General features: G+C 36.1%; 1 protein-coding gene across 1 annotated transcript in view; it reads left to right on the top strand.

The window, feature by feature from the left end:
• LOC107581546 (attractin-like protein 1) overlaps positions 1-14,370 on the top strand; it is a 133,861-nt gene that overhangs the window by 80,059 nt on the left and 39,432 nt on the right. Inside the window, exons 22-24 of the mRNA XM_016267124.1 lie at positions 1,936-2,030; positions 2,394-2,472; positions 4,252-4,471. Coding sequence (XP_016122610.1) covers positions 1,936-2,030; positions 2,394-2,472; positions 4,252-4,471 — 394 coding nt within the window. The remainder of the gene's footprint in view (positions 1-1,935; positions 2,031-2,393; positions 2,473-4,251; positions 4,472-14,370) is intronic.

The following is a 14,370-nucleotide window of genomic DNA, read 5'->3' as shown; positions in this document are numbered from 1 at the left end:
GTTGCGTTGTAATGTTGAAATGGAAATTTTTTATCATTACAATGTTCTACCTTAGTTGATTCAGTAGATTCAGATTCATTTGTCTACTCTAGGACACTTAATTCAATGCACAAGAGAGACATTTGTTCTTGTTGCTGTCAGAAGCAACCACAAGCCATTTTTGCGTTTTGTTTGTTACCGTTTATAGACATTTCAAAACACAACTTTAAAACAAAAAAAGAAATTAATATTATTCAGCAAGAATGCATTAAATTGATCAAAGTGACCGTAAAATATTCTTAATGTTCATAAAAGAATCCTGAAAAAAAGATCACTATTTCCACAGAACTATTATGCAGCACAACTGCTTTTAGTATATATATTTTTTATTATAAGAAATGTTTCTATATCATTGCTATATTTAACATTTTACATTACATTTTTATTTTAAAGGTCACACTATTTGTGTTTTTACTGTATTTTTGATCAAATAAATGCAACTTTGGTAAGGATAAGAAACTTCTTTCACTCAAAAATGAAACCGCTGTCATCATTTATCTACTCTTATGTCATTTTCAAACCTGTATGAATATAAAAGAAGATATTTTGAGAAGATAACCAATGTTAACCAAAACTGTTTGGTTACCAACATTCTTAAAATGATCTTCATTTAATTTCTACAGAAGAAAGTCAGTTATACTGGTTTGGAACAACATGAGGGTGAGTAAATGATTACAGAAGTTTCATTTTTGCTCAGACTATCCCTTTAGATGTGTGTTTGAAAGAATGAATTCCAGATTGTAGCAACAGTCAGACAGGAGAATGATCACAAAATTGGTGCACATAAGTCGTTATTACAACATTAGTTGTGTAAGGTCTTACAAATAGTTGAGAACATGACAGAGAACACAAAACTTAAAAGTTTTTGATGCATGCGGGATGACAAGCTTATCTCTTGGCCTAAAATTTTATATTCCAAGTTTTTTATATTCTCATTTAATAACTTACAACTTTATGGCTGACATCCCTCTCAGAACAGCTGTCTGACTCATGAAACTCACTGACATTCACTTTTCTGTTTCATCGTTGAAAAAAAATCCAGCATATATCACCATAATGGTTTAAGAGCAAGCTGGGGGATGGTTCAAGTTTTGTCACCAGTAGATAGTTGCATCTGAAACTAATTTTAAAAGTGACACCGTTCCTTCTGGAAGGATGATTTAAAAGAAAGAAAAGATCATCACTATTCAGTGTCTGAAAGTTACATGATCTTTCAAGCAAAAATAAAGGAAATGAGTAAATATATGTTGCTTCAATGTCGCATCTGAATTGATTAAAAGCTTATAAAGACATTTTTCGAGTTGATGGGGAGTGAAAGAGATGTTTACAATACCATATTGTGATTCACACAAACAGCTGTTCTCTGGGAGATGCCTGTGGCAGCATTCAGTCATTTAACAGCCCAGGAGTTAAGAAAACAATTCAGACATATCTTTGTCTTTGAAATTATGCTTTAAAGAGATACTAAGACCTTGAAAAAGAATCAACTTAATGCACCTCAGGATCTTCCTTAGAAAATGGTCAAAAATTGGCCTTAAACTTTTAAACCTTTAGGCCTAGTTCTGGTTAACGATAAGTTCTTTTATGTAACTAAGAAGCGTAGATTTCAAATACTTGTAGTTGTCTTAAAAACAATTGAGCTTAATCAGAGTGCATGCTTATTAAAGCAATGACACACTCAGAAAGGAGGTATTAATTTAGTGCAATTAAAGTGACTGATGATTCATGTAGCTCTTCAAAGTAGCCGTCTTATTATTGTAAGAGTGAATGTGTACCACTTTTTCGTGATGTTCTTTAAATGGAAACCTTCAACCATTAACATGACAGAGAATTGCATGGTGTGGTTCATGATGGCGTAAAATGTGATGATTAACAATAGGGTTTTGCTCTGAACAGATAACTTGCTGATTGATTACCAGTTCACCTTCAGTCTGCTTCAAGAAGATGACCAGCACTATACTGCCATTAACTTCATGGCCACTCCTGAACAGGTCAGCCACAATCTACTTATCTGAGAACAGAAGCAGCTGAATGGCTTGACCACCTTGTGATGATCATAGAGAAGTCTTCTGTTCACCAGTTAGACAACATACATTTCATAAAAGGCATAGTTCACCCTAAAATGAAACATTTACCCCCCCCATCGTTTATTATGACTTTCTTTTGTGGACCAAAAAAGAGAGAGATTTACTCATTTTTCTGCTTTCCAATGCTGACTACCTTTTTGTGTCAGATAGTCAGATGTATTTTGTGTCGAAGTATATTTAATGTTACACCTACATTGCCGTATGGAAGTCATACTGAAAATAATTATTTTGCAGACATCAACTTTGTTTACTCTTTCCAATTTGTAGACCAGCAAGAACTTGGACATGTCCATCAATGCATCAAACAATTTCAATCTGAACATCACTTGGTCAGTGGGGTCAACAGGTACTGATTACTCTTTCCTAAAGATTATTCTTCAGTCAAATATTTGCCTCTGTATTGTTGTATTATAGTTCTTGTTTTTGTAGTCATAAAACAAATGTTTGTTGAGCAGATCTTCTTTTTTACATTCATGCATTCAAAAACAGGTCTCGAGACACTTTTTTTTTTAAAGAACTATTGTTAACTTAGAGCATTGCAACAACATACTCAAAAAAAAAAAACAGGAGACACATTTCAATACACAACTTTCAAGAGCTTTTACAGTGTAAACTCAGCATAAGTAAAGCATCACTGTTAAAAAAATAATAACTAAAAACAATACAAGAAAAAGTTATATCATTCAAAAGTTTGAGGTTGGTAAGATTAAAAAAAATAATACTTTTACTCTGCAAGGATGTATAAAATTGATCAAATAACAGTAAATACGTTTTTCATGCTCTAAAAAGATTTCTTTCCAATAAATGCTGTTCTTTTGAATTTTCTGTTCATCAAAAAAATACATAGTTTAGGTGTTGCTGAAAATTCAGTTTTGCTGTCACGGGAAAAAAAACATTCTAATACCTATAACAATAGAAACGTTTTAATATACAATTTTATTTTAATAATATTTCACAATTTTACTGTATTTTTTGATCAAATAAATGCAGCCTTGGTAAGAAAAAGAGACAACAAAAAAATATTACAACCCTAAAGTTTTGAATGCTGGTGTAAACAAGTCAACACTGCTAATCAGTTAGCTGTGCGTAATTGACCATAGTGATGCATTCTGCGTTAGCATGATGCCATAATGTATCTGACACACAGATGCTAATGCATTCCTTGTTTGACCGCAGTGTGATCCTGGGTGTGTTGGGTATTTTACAATAGATAGACTCAAGGACGTCGCCATTATCCTCTATTGTTTATTTATGAAATCACCTTTTCGTCCAAATAGTCACCAGCCAATTTTTTTAATGTGACTTTGACATTCACGCTCTTCTTTAACAGGTTCACTCCTCTCCTTCTCGACCTCCCGGCTCCCCTCATTTAATATTTGGAGTGGTGTCTTTCTGTTTAAAGACACTCTCCCCAGAGAAAGGCTTCTAACAATAGTCTAGCATGCGGCTCTGAATTCTAGGGCTGCGGCATCTTCAGGGGCACTGAACGATTTCAATTAAGATAAACATTGCCACATAGTGGCATTTGGGTTGTCATTTTGAGGGCTTTGTTTCATAGTGCTGGTTTGGAATGACGATTGGTGGGACTTAAGTTTTTCAGTCGAGGACTTCAGAAAGTTTAAAAAGTCCTGATAAAATAGGACAAAGGCCGCTTTTCTTTTTAGCTCCTCCAAGTCATTTTGTGTTAAATTATGGTTTTATACCATGTTAAAAATAGATAATGAAATTGTCACACTGAGAGGTTGATTTAAAACTCATTTTCTCCATGAATAAAAAACATCAACAAACAGCTAAAGTGTATGCGGTCAGCCTTGTTGATTACTGGTGCAATTCATTGCATTTGCATTGCTCTCAATCGCCCTTATTTAATAGCTCAGAAAGCATTAAGTGGCGGTCACACTACATTTTAAGCATGCATCATTTTTCAGACCGAACAATAAATATAGAAAAGATTTGATGTCTTGCTCCTGTTTTGAATATGTATTCAGAACCACCAACATGCCGAGGTCACTCTGTGACCCTTTATGGTCAATTCCTTATTTAAGAGAAGTTATGAGGTGCATCACATTCCATTTCTGATTGCCTCCTTTATATCTGAATTAATCTCATTCTTTTCTCTTTACAGCTGGAACCATCTCTGGGGAAGAGATCCCCATCGTGTCCAAGACCAACATCAAAGAGTACAGAGACAGTTTCTCTTGTGAGAAATTCAGTTTTCATAGCAATCCTAACATCACTTTCTATGTATACGTCAGCAACTTCTCATGGCCAATCAAAATACAGGTGAGGACACGTTTTGACATTGTTCACATGTTTCAGTATGTTAAGCTGTTTTTTAGTTTTGGGTAAAGCAGGGAACTTCCATCTCCTTTGTGAAATGGAAATCCACAAAAACAAATATTTCTGAAAAGATCCAATGATATGGAAATCAATTATTCAGTTATGCACTGGGATGTGTTTACATCTTATGGTCCATAAAATTAAATCAGCTCTTAAGTGGCAATATGTTACGTTGCCAGATGCCTAGACGACTGACATAGAATGACATTATTGGAGTAATGTGCAGACCCATGCTATCTGTTATGGAAAAACATTTATGTTGAATCTCCACTGGGGATAATTACTCTTATATTGAACGATGTTTGCAGTCTTTATTGCCTGCAATCAAACAGAAGGAGATATATACATGCGATTGCACAGGTAGTTTAATTTTAGAAGGAAGCAAAATATCTTGTCAAGATTAACTTCTAGCCTCTATTTATCTGCATCCATTTAAAACCTATAGTCATTCAAATTGGGTCTTTTATGTGTTCCTTCAAATGGCAACTATACTCTACCATTGAAAAGTTTGGGGTCAGTAAGTTTATTTTTAAAATAAATTAATACTTTTATTTAGCAAGAATGTGTTAAATTGATCTTCTACTTTTTCAAGTAAATGCTGTTCTTTTCACTATTATTCAAAGAACAAAAAAAAAAAGCACAACCTTTTTTTCCCCTTGGTAATAAGACATTTTTAATGATAGTGTGACATGAATGACCAGAATCACTGTAGCAGTTTGAGACCATTCAGACTTGAGGTTTATGCGTGTGCTGGAAGCTTTAGGAAATGTGCCGCAACAGAGTCTTATCCACCCTGACAGTCCCCTCCCTTTCTCTGTCTTCTGAACACTGCTCTGAGCGCACCGCCCAAGGCTCGATGACATCAGCACTGCATTATATGGTTGTATGGCTGGCTCTAATCAAGATCTTGCAGTGAAACATTTAGATCCTCAGCTTTGTGGATGTGGACCAGACATAGATGTGTTCTGGCACAATGAACTCGCACCTCAGCTGTGACTCTGGTTTTAACAACATTATTCCAGTGTGAAATGTCATCGCTTAGACTTGTTAGACTTGGACACTATCACAGAACATATGTAACTTAACCATTACCTTTCATTGAGCTGTTCTTAGATTCTAAAGAAGTGAAGTGTTTCTGAATTCTGGGGCAATATGTATGATGTAGTTCTATTTTAGTTTTTTTTTTTGTTTGAGTTTTTATAATAGTTTATTTTTATATTATTATAGTATGCGTTAATATTTTGAATTAGCTTTTATTTTTCATTTTTTTTATTGTTTTTATTTTTCATTTTTTGTATATGTTTTTCAGTTTTAGTAGTTTCTGTTTTGATTTAGCTTTTGTTTTTATAGTTAACATTTGAGTAATTTTAGTACATAAACTTGTTTTATTTTAGTTAGTTGTCAAGGTAATAGCTTTACATTTTTTTCAGTTTATTTTTCAGACAATATTTATATTTTATTACATTTTTATTTCAATTAACAAAAATTATTTTAATAGTTTTAGCTAACAATAACAACATTGTTTGGGATTGAACTAACTGACCTACCTGGCTATCAACATCTATACATTTATAGAATCAGAAAGAGCTTTATTGCCAAGTATGTTTGCACATACAAGGAATTTGTTCTGGTGACAGAAGGGCCGGAGCTATTATTGATTAGGGTTGGAGCTAAACTCTGCAGGACAGTGGCCCTCCAGGACCGAAGTTGCCCATCCCTGTTGTAGAGGGAGAAGTGCAGTGGGGAGAGCACACACCCCTGGGGGGCGCCAGTGCTGATGGTGCGGCTGTTTGACATACATTTCCCCAGTCTCACTAGCTGTTGGCTATCTGTCAGAAAGCTGGTGATCCATTGGCAGATAGAGCTAGGAACAGAGAGCTGGGTTAGTTTGGTCTGGAGGAGTGCTAGGATGATTGTATTGAAAGCCAAGATGAAGTCCACAAACAGGATCCTCTCATTAGTCCCTGGTTTGTCTAAATGTTGTAAGATATAATGCAGTCCCATGTTGACTACATCATCCACAGACCTGTTTGCTCGATAAGCAATCCGCAGGGGGTCCAGCAAGGGTCCAGTGATGTCCTTCAGTTAAGCCAACACCAGTCTCTCAAATTACTTCATGACCACAGATGATATGGCAACAGGTCTGTAATCATCAAGTCTTGTGATTTTGGGTTTCTTTGGAATGGTGATGATGGTGGAGTGTTTGAAGCAGGAAGGGTCTTCACACAGCTCCAGAAGATCTGTGAAAAGATGGAGGCCAGCTGGTCAGCACAGGTTTTCAGACAGGATGGTGAAACACCGTCTGGGTCTGGTGGTTTTCTTCTCTTCTGTTTCCTGAAGACCTGACGCACATCATCTTAACTGATCCAAAGGGGGGGGGGAGTTGCTGGAGGTGTTAATGTTTGTGGTGGTAATGGTCAGAGTGGGTGTGGGGTGTGAGACCGGGAGTTTCAAATCTGCAGTAAAACTCATTCAGGTCTTCAGCAAGTTGTTGATTTGCCTCAGTGCTGGGGGATGGTGTCTTGTAGTTTGTGATGTCTTTCAGTCCTTTCCCCAGTGAAGCAGGGTCATTGGCTGAAAACTGGTTTTCCAGCTTTTTAGAGTAGCTCCTCTTAGCCACTCTGGTCTCCTTTGTCAGTGTGTTCCTGGCCTGATTGTACAAGATTCTGTCCCCACTCCTGTAGGCATCCTCTTCGTCCTGACAGTGCTGTCTGAGTTTTGCTGTGAATCATGGTTTGTCATTGTTGTATGTTAAATAAGTCCTGGTAGGAATGCACATGTCCTCACAGAAACTGATGTATAATGTTGCAGTCTCTGTGAGTTCGTCCAGATCGGTGGCAGCAGCTTCAAAAACACTCCAAACAGTGCAGTCTAAGCAGGCTTGTAAATCCCGCTCTGCTTCATTAGTCCACCTTTTTACAGTCCTTATTGCAGGTTTAGCTGATTTCAGTTTCTGCCTGTAGGTTGGTATAAGATGAACCAAACAGTGATCAGAGAGCCCTGTTGGGCATTATTTTACAAAAAAGTCCAGCTGATTGGATATTGTCCCACCAACTTTTCAAAAAATTAATACAATTGTAATTAAATCAGTAAATCAAAAATCAGTTACAATCAGTCTGTATGTCCCTAAAGCGTGATAAAGCATTGTGTATGACATTATATAGATTCAAAAATCTTTAGGGAAGGTAGTTTAGCTAACTTTTCTGGTGGTGGCACATTACAGTTTTCATTATGATAGACTAACCACAACTGATTTTGTACAGAATATTACTTGTACATTAAATAAGATTTGTTGTAGTGCTGTTGTGTAAATTTAAATTAACTTTGTTATGGTTAATAGATGCAAGGCCTGAGCGAAATTTAAACTTAGGTTGTCTGCAATCGCTTACACACCACCGTTCACAATTTATGCTACTCTGATTCACACTGCTTTTCAATTTATTATACAAAAATGAATAATAACAATTATTGTGGCGATGATGGTAATGATGATGATGATGATTATTATTACTATTATTACATGTATATTAAAATATGAGTATATTTTATATATTAAAAAAATATTATATATACATATTATAAACTTTGTGTATATATTATGTTCATTATTGCATACATTAAAATATAAATGTTATATTTTATTTTATTATATTTTTATTTTTTTATTTTAATTTTATATATATATTAAAACATCATTGTGTAATATATATATATATATACATATGTATGTACAGTGGGGCAAAAAAGTATTTAGTCAGCCACCAATTGTGCAAGTTCTCCCACTTAAAAAGATAAAAAGATTGAAATTTAAGTTCACTGAAGCTCTTTTTGGCACTATGGAAAAATGTCTGATTTGGGAACAAGTACTTGTTGAGAGTCAACTATATATATATAAAAAAAAATGTATCCAGTTCACAAAACAGGTTTAAATGTTGTTTTGACTCATGGAGTAGATGAAAAAACAATCAAGTTGTATGGACCTCATTTATGGTGTTTGCGTCTGTTGAGAGTCAGATATTTTGAATACGTTTTTGATTCGTTCACGAAACTGGTTTAAATGTTTTCTTGACTCATGGAGGGAAAGATTAATTAATGACTTAAATTTCAGTTTGGTTCTCATATAAAGCTGTCATATGACTTCAGAAAACTCAGAATATAGTGCACAATTCCTATGAACCACTGGTGCTTTTGTGTCTTTTTTTAAACTTGAAAACTTTCAGCACCTTTAAACTGTAATTACATACAAACAGCACTTTTCTTGGAAAAAATTAAAATAAAACCAGCACTTTCTTCAGAATTTCTCCTTTTGAGTAGCACAGCAGAAATTAATTCATATGGGAATGGAACAAATTGAGGGTGAGGAAACAATGACAGCATTTTTGATTTTGGCTGCACAATATGAGACAAAACACAAATGAAAATGAACTGTTGGTGTTGTGAACAACTTGCTACCACGCAATGCTTCATGCAAAACTGCTCTGCCCTTTCATCTCTACGAGGTGTCATTGCCACAAGGTATATCTGTCGTCCTGATTTGTTAATTTCTGTGCAATTTCTTGATTTGTCAATAAATGCACACCTGTTCCCATTATGTCTTATTAGATTTAGTTATAAAGGGTGTCTTTCTCTTTCCGAATGGTCAATCTCTTGGTGCTGCCACTGCACCCTCTGGTGCTTGTCCTGGATTAGACAGCCCCTCTGGAAGCTGGTGTCAAATGCTGATGCACTCCGACACGGGGTCAACTTGTGCTCCAACAAGTCATGTTATACAGCTCACATGTTTCTGACTGCCTGGCAATCAGTTTAACTAGTTAACTTCAAGCTGGCCTTAGTGTGTGTAGTCATCAACACTGGCAGCACAAGCACACTGGCTTTAATCCCTTACTTCACAGAAATTAGGAAATGTTTGGAATAGAAGCTTGGCATTTCATTCTAGCAGTTCACTTTGAGTCCGCTAAATTCAAACTTGCCTTCAGAAGCACCTTCGAAAGCATCCATTCACCAACATCATTTATTCAAATATAAGTGAAGAAAGAACACAGTCTTTTCAGATGAATGAGAAACTGTCAGGTGTTGAAAACCATTCTGTCATCTGGGAAGTTAACATGCTATTGTGTGTATGATGTTCACGCATCATACAGGAAATTGTACCGGCTTCAGCGCACCTTCCCTTGACACGTCTAGAAACAATAGGTGAGAAGAAGCGTACAGTTGATTTCAAATGCTTCAGTGGATGCGTAGTTGGCAGATTACTTGTTTTAACCCCGTGAATTGCTGTGCCATGACAAGGTGTGGTACAACTGTCAAATAGGATAAACGGTCAAACAATGATTTTTCTTTTTCTTTTTTCTTTAAAGCATTCATCCATAGTGTTCACCCCCACATACACCACCATTCAAAACTTTGAAGGCTTTGAAGGAAACTATATACTGTATGTATATATTATATTATACATAGTATATAATAAATATATATATAAAAAATAAATTGATAATTGATCAACAGTGACAGAAAATACATTTAGAATTCTGCAAAATATTTCCATTTCAAATAAATTCAAATGAATATCTATTCATTTCTATTCTATTTCCAAGATTCCTGAAAATAAAATCAGTTTCCGAAAAATTTTAAGCAGCACAACCATTTTCATCATTAGTAATGACAAATGTTTCTTGAGCACCAAATCAGAATGCTAAAGGATTATGTGACACTCAAGACTGAAGTAATGGCTCCTGAAAATTCAGCTTTGCCATCACAGGAATAAATTACGTTTTAAAATATATTAAAATAGAAAACAGTTATTTTGAATTGTGATAGTATTTCAAAATATTGCCAATTTTACCATTTAAAAAAAAAGTACCCTAAAGTCCCGTTCACACCAAGAACGATAACTATAAAGATAACTATAAAGATAACGATATTAGCGTCCACACCAGCGAACGATATCGTCAAGTGCACATGCATCTGCCGCTTTAAATTCTTGAGCTCGTTACAGCAGGATGGATTCTGATTGGCTGTCAGTGTTTTATCGTTCATCAGCTGGAAAAAATTATTGTTTTGAAAGTGATCACAATGATATCGTTCCTCTGTATAATTATCGTTATAGTTGTGGTGTGAACTATGCTATTCTTTAATATTGAGAAAGATTTTTAGAACTATATCTTTATATATATATAGCTTGGTGTGAATGGGCCTTTATTCCCAAACTTAGTGAATGATAGTGTACAGGCATCTTTCCCTCAGAACATGCTACTCTTTCAAAAACAAACAAATGTCTAGGGATCGTCGTATGGGAGGTAGCGGTAGGCAGGATTTACTGCTGTCAATCAAGTGTTTTCCTCCAATGAGCATTTTCCTGATTTCATCGATGTGATTTTCGCTTTATTTCCTCTGAGTGAGATAGCCAAACTCATGACTGCTGAACTCAACACTAGCCTCAGGCAGATTCTGTTCCATTACCAGTACAGCTAGAGAGATGGTCGCTGACAGGGTATATCTCTCCTCACATCTGCCCCTGAATTATGAACTGCATCACTAAAATACAACAAATTAAAAGTGGAAATAGACTAAAACTGCCACAGACGCTTGCTAACATACAAACCTAATGTATGACTTTCCCTATAGTATAATCTTTTGTAAGGTCCACGCACTTGGCCCAATGAAGGTATCCAGTGGTGGATGAAGGTTTCTTGCGTGTTCGGTCTTTTCAGCACGCAAAGTTATTAACTTTAGGTTTAACTCAAATCGGACATTTTATTATCTAATCTGACTCCATTTTAGTATGACCTCGAATTTAGGTTGAAAGGCAAATTGGTTGTTTGTCGGTCTTTAATTATTGCTATTATTCTGACATTTGGTTATTCTAGTTAACTCTTTACTTTATATTTACTCGTTCATTAGGAATCTATGTCGCTTAGGATGCCTCACGGCGGTTGCTATGCGTGGGCTCCACGATCACAAACTCGCCAGTCTGATCCTTAGCCAGAGGTTTGTGGCTAATACTATTTAATATGCTTTAAATAGTAGGTCTGTTTAGCCCCCTACAGTTACCCATGTAATGCCCAAAACATTAATCAGCGGTTCTGATAGACCCTTTTTCTAGCCCCCGATAGTTAATATAACTACGTACAACTTAATCAAAGCTGAAACAATATGCATGGTTAACGTAACTGAGTACAACTTAAACTAAGGTCAAGCGGTTAGTCAGAAATCCAGAATCTCACCTGATGCGCCCCATGCTTCATCTAACCTGAGATTTAGTATGCACTTAACCCTGGACGCAGATTTGCGGAAACATACGCCTTCACTTTCATATAGAACATTATACTATTGACCATTCTGAGTGAATCAAGTGGAGGGAGGAGATGAAAAGGAACTGATGCATATGTGAGAGAGGCGTTTCCTGCACCGCCACTCTGTGGGGTTTCTCCAAGATGCCCGTGTAAGTTTGTATTGTCTGTTTCTCAGGGGGATCAAAGTATCTGAGTTTCGGAACTGATGCATATGTGAGAGACGTTTTCCCGCATTTTCTCTCAGTGAGATGTGGAAACAGATGTCTGTATGTTAATGCACTGTGTGTGTGTATTGTCTGTCTCAGAAGATCAAAGTGTCTGAGGTTCTGTAATTCTTACACTTTCTAGCTATTATAATTTAAAAAATGACCCTCTCTGTAAAAAGGGCTCTGCAGGGGTGTGTCGAAAATGTATCACTGATTAAGAACCTGTCAGTGTGCAACCTGAAATTAGAGTGGTTAACATGAGCAGTAGCTAAATGCATTTCCACCCTGTGAATGGCTTTTTAACAGTCTCTTTGTTAAATGCAAGATAATGCATTTGGTTCTATTCCTACAATCCATTTGCTTTTATTTAATATCTAGCACATGCTGTTCAGTCTTCAGGGTTCGATAAGAGTACTTCCCCTCCCAGGTTTGCCATAACTGTCTCTTTTTATCCATTCTGCTCGTAGATTGCTTCATTCAGATGAGATGGGGACGTGCCTCTTGATGTCGGCGTCTGCGAAATCACCAAAAACGTTCTTCAAATGATTTCATTTCCCAGACATTTGCTCATTTACATGGAGCTCAGTGAGTCAGCATACTGTAACGTGGAGTGATTAGACTACAAGTTTGACTTAACATTGATTCTAAGAGGGGTGTCATGCCATACGATCGTCCATTAGATCCTACTCTCACTGTAATGAGATGGTCTGGGATGCCAGGAAGCCTAAAAATGGTTGCTCAGTTGGCAGAAAATGAATTCATCAGGGGGATGACAGTGACATTTGGCCATTTTGACATCTGGCCCAAGGGGAATGTTTTTCACCTTCATTGCATTGATTTTATCTCCTAGTTCCTTTTCTGGTAGCTGTCCATTGCAATATCTGACTTTATTTTTTTGTATTCTGTTATTTAAAGTCTTTTCAATGTTGCAGAACATGTGGACTGCACCAGAAAAAGAAGAAAAATAATTCTCTCTGCAGATAAGAATAGCACTTGCATTTTGCCCTAAAACTTCTGAAGTAACTCCTGAAATTAGTTCAGTAGAAGGCTGCTTATCAACCTAATTGCTGATAATTATCTAAATAACAATTTAGTTATTTAGATCTTTTCTGCTCCATACAATAAAAGAACCCATCTTCAAGTCATTGGAGTGGTTTGTTTGTTGGATCAGTGCAAACGAGTGTTTAACTTAGGATACACCTTTTTATCATTGTTTAGCAGTTGGCTTTTAAATTTTCTCCCACAGCTCGTTCCAGACCTTTCATACTGTCCTCTGCTTTAAATGTTCCCCGGGCGCCGCCTTCATTTTGTCACTTTTTTTTTCTCAAGCCGCCACACGAGGATCGAGAACCTTTAATTGCTTTATTTTTCGTATTAATTCGGATTCCAGGTGGAACCGCGGAGGGGATTAAGTCCTGTTTACTGCCTGCAATGCATCGGATGAAAAGCTTCGTTCTGAAGGGGGATTTCTCACGCACTGCTACTTAATCGAGCCATTCAAGTTTCGCTCTTCTCCATTCATCTCCAATTTGCCATTATCTTCAAACGAACCCATGATGCCGTGCGTTTGAAAGCATTAAAAGGATTTCATCATTCTTTTTTTTTTTCTCCACGTCTTTTTTTTCCGTCTGTGCAAACTGTGAATTAATTTCACACAAAGATGTTTACGAATGCTCACATATCTCCATAAATACAGTCAGCAAATATAATTTCCCTACAATTCATAAACTTCGCTGTCAGCGCAGTTTTAAGATTTGCCTTTTGAAGCACATCGCCAGGCAGAAACACTTGACTGAAAAAGATCAGATTTCTCAGCTTGACCATTGGAAGGCCTTCTGCGAGTTTCAAAAATGTGTTGACATTTATCTTTTGTCCATTTATTTTAATCTTTTGAAGTGGGATTATCTTTTATTGAGTCTAGATGCACTGTAAAATCTTTAACAAAATGCAACAAAGCAATGGTTTAAAGATGAGTTTTTTTTATGTTAGTCAAAGCAGTCATTTGTCAACTCAAACAACTAATGTTCTAGAGATCCCTTAGTGGTGGCTATTAACTAACAATATAGAATATTATAAAACCAATCTACAATCAAACCTGAAGTAATTAGTCAGGATTAACTACTTTAATCACATGGGTATCATTGATGTACCTTAATGAATAAACGCTTGCTGAAAATGCAAATTTAGAAATGTTCTTACTAAATCATATATCTATCTATCTATCTATATATATATACTGGTTGTGGTATACATATGATTGTAAAGCGCTTTGGGTGTACAGAAATACACAAGAAAGCGCTATATAAATGCCTCATTCATTCATTCACTCACACACACACACACACACACACACACACACACACACACACACACACACACACATTAGAAGCATCTATACACTACCCA

Source organism: Sinocyclocheilus grahami, unplaced genomic scaffold, assembly GCF_001515645.1.
Source record: "Sinocyclocheilus grahami isolate Dianchi unplaced genomic scaffold, SAMN03320097.WGS_v1.1 scaffold36.1, whole genome shotgun sequence".
In the NCBI taxonomy this organism is placed as follows: Eukaryota; Metazoa; Chordata; class Actinopteri; order Cypriniformes; family Cyprinidae; genus Sinocyclocheilus; species Sinocyclocheilus grahami.
The sequence above is the reverse complement of the archived record's forward strand: the minus strand, read 5'-3'. Positions and strand labels throughout refer to the sequence as shown.